The sequence below is a fragment of the Trachurus japonicus genome, chromosome 1 (genome assembly GCF_045865225.1).
Source record: "Trachurus japonicus isolate A0001 chromosome 1, Traja_1.0".
Lineage (NCBI taxonomy): Eukaryota > Metazoa > Chordata > Actinopteri > Carangiformes > Carangidae > Trachurus > Trachurus japonicus.
Genome location: NC_140907.1, coordinates 35945581 through 35963706, shown reverse-complemented (window position 1 = coordinate 35963706; position 18126 = coordinate 35945581). Strand labels below are relative to the sequence as shown.

At 43.6% G+C, this 18126-nt stretch overlaps 1 protein-coding gene across 1 annotated transcript in view; it reads right to left on the bottom strand.

Moving 5' to 3' along the window:
• Positions 1-8637: 8637 nt before the first annotated feature.
• LOC146992432 (protein NLRC3-like) overlaps positions 8638-18126 on the bottom strand; it is a 35318-nt gene continuing 25829 nt past the window's right edge. Inside the window, exons 6-11 of the mRNA XM_085790592.1 lie at positions 13619-13704; positions 12999-13530; positions 12510-12770; positions 11760-12200; positions 8931-9047; positions 8638-8767 (exon numbers count right to left, since the gene is read on the bottom strand). Coding sequence (XP_085646718.1) covers positions 8638-8767; positions 8931-9047; positions 11760-12200; positions 12510-12770; positions 12999-13530; positions 13619-13704 — 1567 coding nt within the window. The remainder of the gene's footprint in view (positions 8768-8930; positions 9048-11759; positions 12201-12509; positions 12771-12998; positions 13531-13618; positions 13705-18126) is intronic.

Sequence of the window (18126 nt, the reverse complement as noted above, 5' to 3'; positions counted from 1 at the left end):
TTTTTGGTGCATCTGAAATTTATTTTAATACATTTTATTTAAATTCAATGAGTCTTTTGCATACCACCTAGAGGGGGCCCGCGTACCACTAGTAGTACACGTACCACAGTTTGAGAATCACTGACCTAAGACATTCAAAAATGCGTGACCTATCTATGAAAATGTATCACAAACTGCTTGAGAAAGCTGTTCTACTATAATATTTGGTAATATAATGAAAAATAACGTTCAATAAGATTTTACTTTAACTTTTTACTATAGTATCTTGTCATTGGTTGCCTATATGTAGGACATGTGGTTTCTGAGGACATGATGCCTGCTGTGGAGCGTAGACTCCACCCATACCTGATTGGTCCCAATTTAGGCCACCTGTGTGCATTGTTGCAGTATACCCTGATGAAGACCCTGTGGGTTGAAATATGTTGGTTGTTTTTAATGTTCTAATTTGAACTAGCCGCCAAATAAAGGCTTTTTATTGTTACATCAGAGAAGAGTTGTCTTGGACCCTGTCTTTTCACAGTTTGACTGCAGCCCTACCAAAGAGCACCTTCCTGATTACCGCTACAGCAACCCGTATGAGCGCTCCATTTGCTGTTCTGTACTATTTACTTTGGTGTTTAATTTTTTATTTTGTCAAACACAAATAAAGTTAGGTAATTTTACACAGGTTCTGTCCCCATGTGGACAAATCTCTTTCCTGAACTACCTGGAATGAACAGCAGAGGGTGCATAAACAGCCTCGCTTTTTTGGCTCTCCTCCACTCTAGTGATGATGTCACCACTCGTTAATTCACAGCACACACTCATACGACGCGTCCCCGTCTCTTTCCAGCTGCCCTTTCAAAATAAATGCATGAAAAGCAGAAACACTCCTTTGTTTATGGTTGTTGTTTATGGTTTAGTTGTGTAATTAGGGCCACGGGCCATCGCACCGGGCACTGGCCCCTACAGCTATGAAATATTTCCTTTTTTCCCCCCCCATAGGAATTGCATTGAAACAGTCTTCAAACTCTTCAAATCTTCTTACTTCTCTCAGCCTCTAAAGCTTCAGCATACTTTCTGATAGAGACTTGAGATTTGATACTTCAAATTTTAAGCTGTAGACAAACTTTAAGTGTTCCTCTATGACTCAGCTTATTGATATCTTCAACAGTTTCTGATATGTGGCAGTTTTAAAATCATTACATCTTTTGACAATATCCAGCTTTATAATGGGTGTGTATTGCGTCTAATGAGCTGAGCTTAGAGTGCGTGACATCATCCTTAGAGTGAGGGAGACCAAAAAAACATTCTACAATTTTTCTAGCTAAACTGTCAGCACGGCCACAAATTAAACTCTAGACACGGTTGTAGCCACACTTGTCTTCTTGCTAAAAAATCTGGTCGAAAACGCAAAGAGACTTAGATAATAATTTAAAATATTTTTTAAATGCAGTCTGGGTGCTCTCTCGCTGCCATTCACCCCAGTGCATTTTTTTCATAGCAGCAGTAGAAGGAGCTCAACTTTGAGGGGGGAGAGAGAGAGAGAGAGAGAGAGAGAGAGAGAGAACTCCGCATTCACTGAATGACCCACGGTTAGATGTGCTCTGACACCGACTCTGCTGCGGAGCATTCTCTGTTCAATTTGTTTGGACTTGATATGAATTAAAAATGAATTAAAATTAGTGCTATTGAACATGTCATTACTATCATAAAAAAAAAAAAAATTAAGTGACCGGTAAAAATAGATGATGACGGAATTTTTATGACCCCGTCAGTCAAAATGACCAACAACGAAAAAATCTAGCGCAACCTCTGCTGTAGAAACACCAAATCGTACCAAATTTTTCAGGAAGTCCTTACAGCACCGTTGATCTGTGTTTTTTTCTGATAAGAGTTACCGTTTTGTCACATTAAGCCTAAATGTGAGACCAGTGCAGAGACAGAAAATCGCTCTTTTTCTCCACATTTCTGTCTGCCTCAACCTGGGGGGCACCTGGCACTCGTTTAAATGTTTGGAAACACAGACACACTAAATCAGACTGACACAGGATGCAGCTCATAACATGTATCAAGTCAGTCACACACACACACACACACACACACACACACACACACACACACACAGGTCAAGTTACTAAACTTTCATCGAAGTGAAAGGGCCTACCCCTATGTCAATTAAATAAAATCAACAAAGCGCATTTTCATATCTATTCTCAATTTTCAACACAGGAAACATTTAACATAGTGCACTTGTATAGTAAACAACTAGCTTAAAAAAAATGTATTTACCATGAATAAAAGTAGCCCCCAGGCAAATTAATTTAAGGCCTGTATTTCAATTAACTCATTGGCTGCCATTGACGTCTATAGACGTCAATCTAATTACAACCGCTCACTGCCATTGACGTCGATAGACGTCAATTGCGTTTTTCAACGGGAAGGGCTGGAGGACGGTCTGGCGGAGCTTGTCCATCAATATCAGGCTTGTAAACTAGTGTAATGACGTGTAGGTGCCCTGTAGGCCCTGTAGGGGGCAGTAGTGCCCTCTTTGGATGAGAGATCAGCATTGATTATGAGAAGAAGAAGCGAGATGACAAGAGATATGCTAAAGAAACTTAGCTAAAGAAACGGAGCCTATGTGTTCCGCACGTCGGCACATTATGTACCGTGTGTGTCGCGGTAGTTCGGAGAGGAAGAGGGTCGCGATCGTGAGAAAATGACGGAGATCATTGAAAAAGACACCGACGCTGGACACCGGCGATCAAGCCGGGCCGAGTGGAGAGAATCAGCAGCTGACGGTGCGTCACCACAGACCAGAGCCCAGCTCAACTGACGGCTCGGTGGACGTGACCCGAGCGATTCCGTCCGGATCAACCAGGAGCAGCAGAGACTCGTCCCCACGCTCCAGAAAGACATGAAGGTAATAATATAATACATCAATGGTAAAAATAATAAAATAAACTAACTTGCTAGCGAGCTAACTTTTACTGCTTAGAGAAGGGCGGATCGCTTTGATCGGAAAGGTAAAAAAAAAAAAAACTCCACATCACACTTGACTACATCTATAAGAGATGTATTTTTATGGTAATTCTATATATTTCTATAATTTACAGGTGGTGGATCGAGCAGTGGTCGACCATGGGGCAGAGGTCATGTGACAGCTACAAACGTACAAAAAAGTTAATGCATTTTTACTGATATTTGTAAATAAATTATTATTTTGCCATCAAAAGTCCTTTCTCAGTGTTGTTTTTGTTGTTTTATAGAAGGAGAACACTGTTCAGATGTGTGAGGTGTCACTAAAGCAAAAAATATCAACGTCAAAGTCACTGTTCTGCTTGACATGTTTCTTTCCACAAAAAGCTTGTTTTCTCAGTGTTTTGGTCAAAAACTGCTGTTTTTGGCGAAACAAGCCTACGTTCTACTGCTGTTTACAAAAGAACGGAAAAAGGTAGAAACAAACTTTTTTTTTTCCTATTGAACAAAGAGAGTTACTCTTTCTCTTGGTAGTTTCGGTGTTTATATAGTCATAGAACACAATATTCTGTGGGTCTTATAAGATCGTTCAAAATGCTCTAAAACGGCTGGCAGTATGGGCGTCTCTTTTCTGAAAATGGCTGGCAGCCAATGAGTTAAAGAGAACAAGACAGAATAAATAAGGGTTTTTCCCTGTTTGTTTTGTGCTCTTTTTTTCTCTCTTTTTTTGAGGCCAAGGTGTCAAAAGCATCTTGATAGCTGCACTGTCACTGCATTGCACCCCTCGATTAAATATGGAAGGAGGCTGAAAATCACAGGATATGTCTGTTCTGTTCTGATGATACAAGTCAGTAGTCCTGAAATGGGTGTTTCTCTTCTATAACACACATTCTATATCTCGGAGGTGACGGCTTCCCACATATATTTCAAACAGGGCAGAGCTGTGCATGAAAAAGTTTACAGACCGAGAGAGAACCGGGGGTCTGACACAACACCAGCGGGAGCACGTCGCACCGAATACGCACTTCGCTTTCGGTTGTGAGCGCACATGAAAGTAATGGGTTTGTGCGAGCAAGAGACCCATCTGAATGGCCCCCACGCACACACACACATGCTTAAACCGAGGCGGTGGCGGCGGTGGCGGCGGTGGCGGCGGCGGCGGCGGCGGCCACAATCCACCCGGCGGTTCGCCTTTGACTTCAGCATCAACTTTTTTAAATTTTGGAGCAAGTCTGAGCTCCGTCTCCTTTCTCTTTCCCTCTCGGATGCACTGGCTGCACAGGGTAGTTCGACATCCCTAAACCTATGGAGAGAGAAGTGGCTGTCCAAGATGGCGGTGCCTTCCTGTTACATTGAAACAACTTCCGGGTGCGCTGACATTTTACACACACACTCAGACACACACACACACACATAAGTAACCTATATCCCGCTGTGTGAGAAGGTGGTAGGCTGTGGAAATTTTCAGTGCGTCTGCACACCGTCTCAATGTATGTGCAAGTATGTCAATGCAATGCACGTTTTCAATGGGTACGTGCACATTGTCAATGTGTGTGTCAACATTTTCAGTGTGTATGTGCACATATTTCAATGTTTTCACCCTAAACAGCCTCCCATACAAGTCACTGTCAAACACACACACCAACACACACAGGTAGCTTCATGTGATTACAGTTACAGACATACAAACACATAAAAACACACAGGTAACGTACACATGCGCGCACTCCTCTCCCACACTCCAACACACACAAACCACACACAGGTAACTTCATGTGATAAAACACACACACACACTGAGGGAGCTGTTCTACCAGGGGAGTTATCAGTCATAAAGCTCTCATGTGTCTTATTGATCACCGAACCGCTGCTCCAGCTGACACACATCAGCGTCTGGACATATGTGCTGCTGTTGTGTCTTCAACCTAAAAACTGATCTTTATACATTTTTTCGTTGAGTAAAAATCCTTGCTGAATTATGGAACTGATAAGAATAATGTCTTAAATGCTTGTATGGACGTTGAAACTTCTGTAGGCTGTGCGTAATTGTTTCTGCCTCCGCTTAGCCGTGGCTCCAGCGAGCGAGGAAAATCACAACCTCATGTCTTTAAGGTATCTGGACTGGGACAATAATTCAGGTCAGCAATTTTACTCGTAAACAAATGTTCCTTAAAAAACAACTAATGTCCATATTTTAGCTCTACTGTAAAACAAAGAAAGCACAAGTGATTATCCAAGGTCATCCAGATAGTTGAGGTGTCCCACAGCTGTGAAATAATCAGTCTGAATCAATCTGATACGGTTTAGCAGTCCCCCTCTGTGCACAATGTGCAGTAATGGAAAAAAAGTGAGAAGAATCGTGATGCATTACAGAATCAAATCGAATCGTTAAGCAGCGCACACCTCTAAGAATTACTATTCTTTTTTTTCTATAACTGCCTTATTTTCATTTTATGATTTCACACTTACGCAGACGAGGTGACAGGGTCTGATCTGACAGGGTCTGATCTGTAGGTTCCAACCTGGAAGAAAGGCAAATTTATGTCAGTATCAACACAAAAAAACCCAACAAAAAACGAGATACCATTTTTTTCACTCCCAATACCGATTATGATACTTGTGCCATGTCTTCCCTGTCCAGAATGTGAACATCACTGTTTTCAAAGGAGTGAGCCTGCTCCTTGAGTTGCAAATAGACAGCTGAATCCAGATTTGAGGAGTTAGCCGAAGTGTTTTTTGTTTTGTTTCCCCAATACAGAGGTTATTGCACTGCTCTCTGCATTGCAGCATTTCCGCTACATGTTATTTTTCAATGTAAATCAGGGTTTCCACTACCAGTTACTATTAGCCTACTTTGCACCCCGTTCCACTACACTCGACTTGGTTTCCATTACAGCTGAGTTCTTCATAGTTCCTCCTCAGCACTGTCATATCACGGCGGCGACAGCGCTCTCGCTCTCTTTTCTCTTTTCTCTCTCCTCTCGTCAGCTCCAAACTCACTGTCTGCACCTCCTTAACGGGCCACAGTGTAGTTTTCCACACAGCAGCCATTTAACTCAGGTAAAAGAACAACTACAGTCTTAGCAGGGGTAATTTGCCACTGGCCCATTCTAACCACTGGCGCAGGACAATGTAAAGTATCGATCCTAATAACGAAAAAAAAACATACCCCAGACAATTCCTGCGCTAAACACCGCCCCTTGAGGGTGGAACTTTCTTTCCCTTTTTTCCCCCCATACTTCTCGTTCTCCCTCAACTCCTTCAGTGACTTTCTTTTCTTTGCTGTGTGTTTTTTGCCCGGCGTTTGGCCGGGTACTGGGGGTTTTGTAAACATTTTAAAGTAATTAATGAAAACGATGTCAGAAACTGTGCCAGTGAGAAACTTGTGTGTTTTCAATAGGGTTGTCACAATACCAGAACAGTAGTCGATACCACTACTAGTAAATTTCCACTATTCTCGATACTTATTTGATACCACGATTTAAGAAGAAGAAAAAAACATGTGCTTCTAGATCCATTAGGCTACTTTATTAAAAAAAAAAAAAACTGTTTCACATTAAACTTGTATTTAAGCTCCACTGTGGTTGAACAACTTCGCAGGCAAAAAGTATTAAGTAAAAACAGAGTGAAAATGGTAAATATGCCTCAACACAAACAGAAGTCATGTAGTCATTACTTTTATCTTTCAGTAGTTCAATGATAGAACTGTTGTTCTTATTCATTCACCTTTAGGCTGTTTCCACAGACTGGTGTAAAACTGACTCATTGTTTCATTTTTCAGCTCCATTTTGTGTTAACTAGGGGTCACGATCTCGAGCATCGAAGTCAAAGAGAGGATCGACGATCCCCCCCACGCAAAGCTACAACTGCCCGTTGTCCCCATTGCGCACCAAGCGTCTTGTCAGTCACTGGTCTGAGTTTTCCTTTACTTTTTATTTCGAGACAACACTCACTCATTCTCTCTCTTTCTCCCTCCGTTGCTCTCTCTTTTTTTTTTTTTTTTACCGGCGGTGTCAGCTGCTGTGCACGTCTGCAGCAACCCAAACAAATGCACATGTTGACTGGCTCTATTCCAGCCACATGATTGGTTCGGCGCAGCGAAACTCTCAATATCATTGGCTATTTGCCAAAACATGGATGAATGAAACCTATCGACCACGTCTCATTTCTATCGAAGAAAAGTTATTTCACAATTTATAGCATTTTATCACCCAGCCCTGGGTGGGCTATTGGCACCCTTCCTACCTGGGAAACTGGAGGGAGACACAGCTCTAACTACACAACACCGGACAAGCACTGAGAGCCGCATGTTGCAGAGACGTTATAAGATTAAAAAAACAACAACCCCGCAAATAATAAGCCGACGAAAAGGTGCAACTTGCCACTTTTTGTCGATGTATTAATTGCGGGGGCTTTCTGGGGATCTGGTGATGGTGGAGGATCTGGAACTGATTGACTGTGGGCCACCGCCAGTCTGATCAGGACCTGATCATCAGGTCCATCGCAGCAGCTGCAGCTGCAGCTCTGCCCCGCTGTCACATGACTCTCCGTATCAGCGCAATCTCGTTTACATTACATTAAGCCGACATCAGGAGAATAATGAGACACGACGGTAAATTAATGAAAATAAAATTATGATAATGTACAGATATAAATATATTTGTTTCAAAACCTTGGAGGCAATTTTGGCCCCTGGATCATGATTTTTGGGGGCATGTTACCTTTATATTGTAAATAAATTATTTAAATTTGACCATTAGTGCCTAATGTGATACATTATGGAAATTGCATCACTTATATGTATCCCATCTTTTGAAATAAGATTTACTGTACAAAATTTGATGAATAAAACCAATGATCGTAGACTAGACTAGTCTGAAAATAGCATAGACCTCTGTGCTGTAAGAAAAAGAAAAAAAATTGAGAATCGAATCATGACCCTAAAATCGAAAATCAAATCGAATCAAGGATTTGGAGAATCGTGACACCCCTATGTGTTAACACAAATTTGTTTTTTCTCTGCTCCAAACCATGGATGTATTACGGTTGACACGACCCGCTGAGGGCAAAGTTGTATTTTTTCGGTACTCATGGTACCAAAAAGGTTCTTATCGGTTCTTGTGACAACCCTAGTCTTCAATCAGCAGCAGTGAGCAAGCGGCACGCGTTGCACGGGAGCGAGCGAGCTGTGCACACTGCAGTTGTTTGCAGGTGGTGTGCTGACGTCCCAGGGCACAGCGCTGGCTGTGCACAGAAAGTAGATATCTCTGTCTTTATCATTCTTTATAATTAAAGAATTAATGTGAAATTAAATTTTTTAGGCTCCATTTTTTACTCGTTTTATTTTCAAGGCATTATTTTTCACTGGCCAGTGCTTGGAGCGTTCTGGTGGCCCTGACGGTTTTGAAAGTACATCTGGGCCACTGGGCCATTTATACTGTCGACCCCTGCTCAGTATGGATCAGTGGTCACTGTTGTTAAAATACATTTGAGTTTGTGGTTGTATGTTCCATGACAAAATGTAGAAAAGTTCAAGGGGTAGGAATACTTTTACCAGGCACTGTATCATGCCTATTATCCAGATTATGTCTATAATTAAATCTAACCATAGTCAACATCAAAGTATACCTAAAAACATATGTTAAGATTTGGATGGCAGTGGAGATAGTTACAACAGTGTCACAGGAAAGCATCAGACTGTTCTGACCTGGGAGTCTCCAGTTTACGGTGTGGATTCTTCAGTCCAGTAGACTGCAGCTTCACTCCTGGATCCTGCAGGTAGTTGTTACCCAGGTCCAGGTATCTCAAACTATAGGACCAGGAGCTGAGGACTGATAATAGCTCCTGACAGCACTTATCTGTGAATCCAGTTCGACTGAGCCTGACAAAAATAAACATTTCCTTTATTTACCGGTACTTTAAAGATGAAATCAAAATAATACATTTCTATCATATGGTTTATGTGATCTGACCTAAGAGTCTCCAGTTTACAGTGTGGACTCTTCAGTCCAGCAAGGAGCTGCTTCACTCCTGAGTCCCGCAGGTTGTTGTTTCTCAGGTCCAAGTATCTCAGACTGCAGGACTCGGAGCTGAGGACTGATGACAGAGCTTCACAGCTTCTCTCTGAGAGGTTACAGCTGCTCAACCTGACAAAGAGATAGTGGTTAAGACAAACACTAAAATTCCCTTTGTTTCAGTGTAAACAAATATATTTTTACATTTACATTTAATATCTATTAATTTCTATCAGGAATCTAACATCTAACCAGGTGACTGCTTTGCAATGTATGTAATGGTAATAATTTACACAAATAATTTGGTCAACAACAGGAACTTTATTGTGGAGCAGCTATAGTTTTGGTATTTGTGTTACACCTCTAAAAATAAAAAAAATCAAATAAATAAAATCCTGAAAAAAAGATAATTGTTTCATCCATATAAAAGTCACAGTTAATATCTTATTTGTAACCAATAAGAAATATATGGTTACAATAGAATAGAAGGACTTTATTGTCCACCGTAGTGGAAATTTGTCTTTGGCCTCTCCAAGACAACAAGCACAAAAACAGATCAAGAATCCCCTAAATAGGGCCTGTTGCTGTTGCTGGCTAGTGGCTAGTGTGGGGCCCCAAGAGACGGGTGATAATGGTCCATATCAACAACCCAACTTGAAACCCCTGTAGACACTGCATAGACATGTTGAGAGTGCCCCTAATGGGGCCCTCTGTGGCTTGCTGTGGCTGAAGAAAACAATACAAAAATGAGCAAACATATACATGACTCATGCATGCAAAAAAAGAGGAGGATGAAAGGACAGAAAAAAGAGACAGCGGTATGTGGGGATGTGCATCTGTTCATTAAAAAAGTAGTGATACCATCTTGTCCCAGTCCCACCAGGGATCAGAAAAGTTTACTACACATGAACAGCTAACATTAAACAGTAGACCAGCTTCTAAACTTTTGAGACATAATGATATATATATCAAAGCGGGTTTGCACGTCCTTTATGGGCGAGTGAGTTTAGCTTCACTACCACTAACCGCCACACGCCGTCACTTCTCCTCACTGGTACCTTGTGACTGAGTCTCCCCTTTCATTTGAGATATTCTTCATTTTAGTCATACCACAACATATTCTGTGGCTGTGTGAAAAGTAGCAAAAATCCTCAGAAGTGCTGGCACTGGCTGTACACTGAGGGAAAAAACTCTGGCACTGAGTGAGTTACGTGTTAAAATATACAGTAATGCATGTTATGTTTTTGCTTTTAGTTTTGGTATTTGTGTTACACTGCACTCTAGGGTTTTTACAAACAGTTTGTCTCAAAGGGCTTTACATGGCATCACAACAACAACCTCTGCCCTTAGACCCTCACATCGACTGAGGAAAAACTCCATGAAAACCCTTTTAACAGGGAAAAATTGGAGAAACCTGAGGGTGAGCAACAGAGGAGGGATCCCTCACTCAGGACGGGCAGACCTGATGGGAAGAGCTGATGAAGAGCTTCTGGTGGGAGGAAAGCAGAGGTGGCCAAAGTACTCATATTCTGTACTTAAGTAGAAGTACAGATACATGTGTAAAAAAAATGCTCTGGTAAAAGTAGAAGTACTGATTCAATTCCTTTACTCAAGTAAAAGTAAGAAAGTACAGGCTCTGAAATGTAGCCTACTTTCAAAGTAAAAGTAAAAAGTAAAAATGAACTTTTGCCGTTAATGAAACCTACATCATTTAATAATTTTGTTAAACAAAAAAAGTTCAGACAGAGTAATCAAGATTGAACTGACTAGAGGCAGTGTTTCCCAACGTTTGGGCCGCCACAGACTCTCACAAAATAATAATAATAATAATTTTTCAACAGCGTTTCACCACCTCTCATCTCTGCCAGTCAGTCCACCTGTCATCTCTCTCTTGTGCGGTCGCACCCATAGGTCGCACCGCAAGTACGCGCACACACAGGCACGCAGACATGGGCACATTGACAGGTTGCGCTTTGCCGCTCGTAAACGGTAAATGCGCTGTATTGCGCTGATTATACAGTGTTCAAACCCCCCCCCCTCCGTCGGATAGTCCGACCACCATCGCTTCCTTCCTCCATGCTGCTGCCTCCATGTCGCTGCTACAGTACAAGTTGGTAACTCTGTTCTCTCTCTACCGCTCCCACCCCTCCTCCTTCTCTCTTCTTCCCCCTCTTTCCCTCTCTAGTTCGTCACGTCTTTTACCGGTGCTTTAACGTTGTGTAAAAAAAAAAAAAAAAGTAACAAGCCTGTTTTTACAATGTAAGGAGTAGAAAGTACATATTTTTGCGTATGAATATAGGGAGTAAAAGTAAAAAGTCGTCATAAAAATAAATACTCAAGTAAAGTACAGATACCTGAAAAATCTACCTAAGTACAGTAACAAAGTATTTGTACTTCGTTACTTGCCACCTCTGGAGGAAAGGCAGGGAGAGCAGGCCAGCTTAATGGGAGGACTGGATGGCAGACTGATTGTAGCAGTAGCTCCCAGTTGCTGCGCGAGATGCGTGGCTGTAGCAACCGTGCTAAGATGTCCCTGCCCACGTTGAGGAGGAACTATGAGAAACTCAGCTGTAATGGAAAAGGACCTAAACCGAGTAGAGTAGATTCGAGCCGAGTAGAAAAGGGCCATTAGATTGGTTGAACACTGTGGCAGATCAGCAACATGTTCTAATATGTGACAATCTAATATTGTCATATCACCCACCCCAACTCCTGTAGGACCTAGATCAATGTTAATATATCATCTGTTCAACAAGGTAAGAATAAGAATGCTACATGTCCACTTACAGAGCTTTCTTGGAGGCTTTGACCACTGGCAGCAGCCTCAGAAGAGCCTTCTCTGAAGCAGAGTATTTCTTCAGGTCAAACTCATCCAGATCTTCTCCTGATGACAGTAAGATGAAGACCAGAGCCGACCACTGAGCAGGAGACCGTTTATCTGTGGAGAGACGTCCTGAGCTCAGGGACTGTTGGATCTGCTCAACTAGAGAACCATCACCTAGTTCATTCAGACAGTGGAACAGGTTGATGCTTCTCCCTGGAGACAGGTTCTCACTGATTTTCTTCTTGATGAACCGGACTGTTTCCTGATTGGCGAGTGTGTTACTTCCTGTCTGTGTCATCAGGCCACGTAGGAGTCTCTGATTGTTTGGTAGTGAAAGACCCAGTAGGAAGCGGAGGAACAAGTCCAAGTGTCCGTTTGAACTCTGTAAGGCCTCGTCCACAGCGCTCTGGTGAAGATGTCTGGGTCTGAACAACCTAAGCCACCAGGAGGTCTGTTGTTGTGACATCAGGTTGAGTCCAGAGTTGATGAAGGTCAGATGGACATGAAGAGCAGCAAGAAACTCCTGGACACTCAGATGGACGAAGCAGAACACCATGTCCTGGTAAAGGCCTCTTTCCTCGTTAAAGATCTGTGTGAACACTCCTGAGTACACTGAGGCTGCTCTGATATCGATACCACACTCTGTCAGGTCTGATTCATAGAAGATCAGGTTTCCTTTCTGCAGCTGCTCAAAAGCCAGTTTTCCCAGAGACTCAATCATCTTTTTCTTCTCCTCTGGACCTGACTTAGATCTCCTAACATTCTCTCTTTTCACCTGAACCACCAAGAAGTGGATGTACATCTCAGTCAGGGTCTTGGGCAGCTCTCCTCCCTCTCTGGTCTTCAACATCTTCTCCAGAACTGTAGCAGTGATCCAGCAGAAGACTGGGATGTGGCACATGATGTGGAGGCTTCGTTTTGTCTTGATGTGGGAGATGATCTCTCTGGACTGCTCCTCATCTCTGAACCTCTTCCTGAAGTACTCCTCCTTCTGTCGGTCAGTGAACCCTCTGACCTCTGTCACCATGTCAACACACTCAGGAGGGATCTGACTGGCTGCTGCAGGTCGTGTGGTTATCCAGAGGCGAGCAGAGGGAAGCAGGTTCCTCTTGATCAGGTTGGTCAGCAGCACGTTAACTGAGGTGGACTCTGTCACATCAGTCAGCTTCTCAGGGCCGTGGAAGTCCAAAGGAAGTCGACACTCGTCCAGACCGTCAAAGATGAAGACGACCTGGAACTGATCAAAGCTGCAGATTCCTGCTTCTTTGGTTTCAGAGAAGAAGTGATGAACAAGTTCCACCAAGCTGAACGTTTTCTCTTTCAGCACATTCAGCTCTCTGAAGGTAAAGGGAAATGTGAAGTGTATGTCCTGGTTGGTTCTGTCTTCAGCCCAGTCCAGAGTGAACTTCTGTGTTAAGACTGTTTTCCCAATGCCAGCCACTCCCTTTGTCATCACTGTTCTGATTGGTATGTCTCTTCCAGGTGGACTTTTAAAGATGTCTTCACATTTGATGGTTGTTTCTGATCCATCTTGTTTCCTGGATGCTGATTCAATCTTTATGACCTCATGTTCATCATTGACCCCTCCAGCCCCTCCCTCTGTGATGTAGAGTTCTGTGTAGATCTGACCCAGAGGAGTTGAATTTCCTGCTTTAGCAATGCCTTCAAACACACACTTGACCTTTTTCATGTGAGAAGTCTTGAGTTGTTGACAAACTGCAGGAGCAGCAGTCCCTGAATCAGACACAAAATAATGAAAAACCCATTAGTGAGTGAATACTAGTGAACATGTGAGAAAGTGGATGGTGGAACGACCTCTTACCTATCTGCAGACGTTCAGCCAAATCCAGATTCATTGTCCTCAGGAAATGTCCTTTCCCTTCCATCAAATTAGGAGTGGACGTGGCACTATGAATCGGATACACATAGGTTTTGTTATTTTACCTGTTTACTCAATATATTAAAAATTACAATTAAATAACAAATATGGACTGAAGTGCAGACTCTCAGCTTTAATTTGAGGGTATCCACATCTAAATTACAGGGTGGAATTAAAGCTTTTTTTTTTTAATGTAGGCTACTACCTTCATTTTAAAAGGGACCAAAAGTAATTGGACAATTGACTCAGAAGCTCCCCTCCTTGAACCGCCACCTTACCGTGGTGGAGGGGTTTGAGCACCCAAATGATCCTAGGAGCTATGTTGTCGGGGGCTTAATGCCCCTGGTAGGGTCTCCCAAGGCAAACAGGTCCTAGGTGACGGGTCAGACTAAGAGCAGTTCCAAAACCCCTCATGAGTGGATTTATACCGAGGAAGTTCACATCGCCCGGATCGGCGTCACAGGGGCCCCACCCTGGAGCCAGGCCTGGGGTTGGGGCTCGCAGGCGAACGTCTGGTGGCCGGGCCCAGCCCGAAAGAGCGACGTGGGCCCGCCTTCCAGTAGGCCCACCATCCGCAGGAAGGACCATGAGGGGTCGGTGCGTTGTGCTCTAGGTGGCAGCCGTGGGCGGGGGCCCCGGCGACCCAATGCCCGGACAGCGACTCTGGCTTTAGGGACATGGAATGTCACCTCGCTGGCGGGGAAAGAGCCTGAGCTCGTGCGGGAGGTTGAGAGGTATCGGCTAGAGGTAGTCAGGCTCACCTCCACGCACAGTTTGGGCTCCGGTACCCAACTCCTTGAGAGAGGCTGGACTCTCTTCCACTCTGGAGTTGCCCACGGCGAGCTGGCGTGGGCTTGCTCATAGCCCCCCAGCTCAGCCGCCATGTGTTGGAGTTCTCTCCACTGAACGAGAGGGTCGCTTCCCTGCACCTTCGGGTCGGGGATAGGTCTCTCACTGTTGTTTCGGCCTACGGGCCGAACAGCAGTGCAGAGTACCCGGCCTTCCTGGAGGCCCTGGGAGAGGTGCTGGAAAGTGCCCCAACTGGGGACTCCATCGTTCTGTTGGGGGACTTCAACGCTCACGTGGGCAGCGACAGTGTAACCTGCAGAGGTGTGACTGGGAGGAACGGCCTCCCCGATCTGAACCCGAGTGGTGTTTTGTTATTGGACTTCTGTGCTAGCCACTCGATTTCATCTCTGCTTTTTGCGGACGATGTTGTCTTGTTGGCCCCCTCGAGCCAGGACCTTCAGCATGTACTGGGGCGGTTTGCAGCCGAGTGTGAAGCAGCTGGGATGAGAATCAGCACCTCTAAGGCTACGTTCACACCGCAGGTCTTAATGCTCAATTCTGATTTATTGCTCAAATCCGATTTTTTGTTTGGCTGTTCACATTACGTCTTTAAATGTGGCCTATCTATGGATTGCTGTGTGAACAGCTCAAGTTCCTGAAGTGACCCGCATGTGCAGTTGATCATTGATGACATCACGCCACAACGGTGTTTACGGAAGCAACCATGGCAACGGCAACCGGTATTGTAGGACTCTATGGTTTAATCCTAAAAAAAAAAAATCACGTCGGATTCAAACCCGCCCCTCGTCCCGCACTCCATCAGCCTCCCTATACCCACAGCATTATGCTTTAAAAAAAAAAAAAAGAGTCTGAATTTAAACTCAATATGTCAGACTTTTGATGTGATATGCAGTCTGCCTGCCTGGCTCATCATCTGACAGCTCAGTATGACATAGGCTACGGCCGACTAAATTCCTCAGTTTATTTTTACACATTAGCGACCAAGCTCATCATTCATCAGTTAATCTTCCTCACGTAGCCTACTGTCCTCGCTGCACTGTCAGACCTGCATGGGTCTTTGTCACCGTTGCGCTGCGACCTGGCTGTTCAGATTGCGGTCGCATTCAAAAAAATCAGATACGTGTCCGATTCAGTACCACATTTAAAAGTGGCCTGAATCTGATTCGAAAATGTCAGATTCAATGCGACTTGTGCTGTTCACACTGTCAAAAGCAAATCAGATATGGGTGACATATGAGCGAAAAAATCTGATTCAGGTCACTTGTAACTGCGGTGTGAACATAGCCTAAGTCCGAGGCCATGGTTCTCGACCGGAAAAAGGTGGTTTGCACCCTCCAGGTCGGGGGAGAGTTCCTGCCTCAGGTGGAGGAGTTTAAGTATCTCGGGGTCTTGTTCACGAGTGAGGGAAGGATGGAGCACGAGCCTGACAGGCGGATCGGTGCAGCGGCCGCAGTAATGCGGTCGTTGGTCTGTCGTGGTGAAGAAGGAGCTGAGCCAAAAGGCGAAGCTCTCAATTTACCGGTCAATCTACGTTCCCACCCTCACCTATGGTCATGAACTCTGGGTCATGACCGAAAGAACGGGATCCCGGATACAAGCAGCCGAAATGAGCTTCCTCCGCAGGGTGGCGGGGCGCTCCCTTAGAGATAGGGTGAGGAGCTCTGTCACCCGGGAGTAGCTCAGAGTAGAGCCGCTGCTCCTCCACACGGTCGGCAAATTCCTTTGTTATTTCATCATCAATTAATCAGATAAAAGGTCTGGAGTTGATTTCAGGTGTGTTGTTCGCATTTGGAAGATTTTGCTGTGAACCCCTCAACATGCCGTCAAAGGAGCTCTCCATGCTGATGATCATTTTAGGTCTAGAAGAAGGAATCTGAAGATTTTCAGTTTAATCGCTCCTGTTTTGCGGTAGCGCTGTCTGTGGAAAAAAATTGCGGCTTTGAGGGCTGTAAACAGCCTAAACAGCGGAACTTACATCCACTCCCATTCATTGCTGCCGTGGCGATGCGGGGACAGACGCAACTACCGCAAAACAGGAGCAATTAAACTGAAAATCTTCAGATTCCTTCTTTTAGACATGATATGAAAATACACCCCCGAGTTGAATTCGCCTGGAATTGTCCTTTAAGCTTCGAAAATAAAATAAAAACCCATCAGAAATCACAATAATATTAGGAGTGGCCAAATACACTGCTTGCTACATCCTGAAGAAAAGGCAATCCACTGGTGAACTCGGCAACAGAAAAAGGCCTGGACGTCCATTGAAGGTAACAGCGGTTGATGAGCCAACCTAAGGGGAACGTACAGTATTTTCTTGGCAAGTGATCGATAGTCACCGCACCACCACATGGACGACATTGGCCGTAGCCTCACAGCGTTCATAATGTAGCCTCACCAACTTGTTAGGCATGATGGTGCAATTGGGTCACTTCACGAGGACTAACCGTAACCATATTAAGTTATAATATATTATAACTTAATCAAATAAATAAATAATAATAATGATCAAATTTAATGCAGACTGATGTGTTCACTGTAAAACATTTATTTATTGATGTAACGTTAAATGGGGTGATTTCTGTACAGAGTCCCGAGGCTGAGCTGCTCTTCTGTCCAGTAACAGTTAACACACAGCTTCACTTTACATTCAAACAAACTGCTACTGCCACAATTGTTAGATTTCATCAATGAGACCAACATTTATCTCCTAAAAATAATTTAACCAGCCGGTGGTAAACCTCTAAAAACCTGCCAGTAAGTTATTTAGGCATCGTTTTGATACCGGGAGGACGACAGAGGCTGGCCGGCCGAGCAGCATTGCAGAGCGGACACCGTCTCTGTGATGTCCCGGTCGTTGCTCCACTGGTGGAGCTTCACTTCTCCGAAAAAAAAAAAAGCTTCACCTCTCCGAGAAACATCGGAACAAACTTCTAAACAGCCGTCATCTGGATAAACTGGCCGTATATTTGGCATCTAAACAGTTACTTTCTCGCATGATAAAATATTAAAACTTTACACACAAGGAGGGCAAGTGACGTTGTTGTTGTTGCTGTTGCTATGAGGTTGCTATGCGGGATCATGTGCGGTAGGGTTGGGCGGTATGAGCAAAATCTTATATCACGGTATGAGTAATTTCATATCACGGTAACGGTATATATCACGGTATGGTTTTTTTCCCCCTGTAAATTCAATTAATGGCTTAAAATAACCATACTGTTGCATTTGATCATTTTCCTCTTTTATTTTTATTTGCTCACAGCAGCATAACATTATTTTAAAGAAAATATAATAATATAATAAATAATAAACCACAAAGAATATGCAAATGTCTGGTAAACATTGAACTCCAGCTTTAACTTAAGCTGTGCTTAAGTGTATGCAAATGTAAACAACTCCAGCTGAATAAGAAATAACAAATGAAAAAAAGTATTTTCAAGTTTTACACAAGGTAACAGGTCCATAACAACCGTTAGTGCAATATAAAATCACAGCATCTCCTAAATGTTCTGAAGAACACTGTCACTAGTGTGCAAATGTCTGGCAATTGCGTATATCTTAATAAACCACAAAGAATGTGCAAATGTCTGGTAAACATTGAACTCCAGCTTTAACTTAAGCTGTGCTTAAGTGTGCAAATGTAA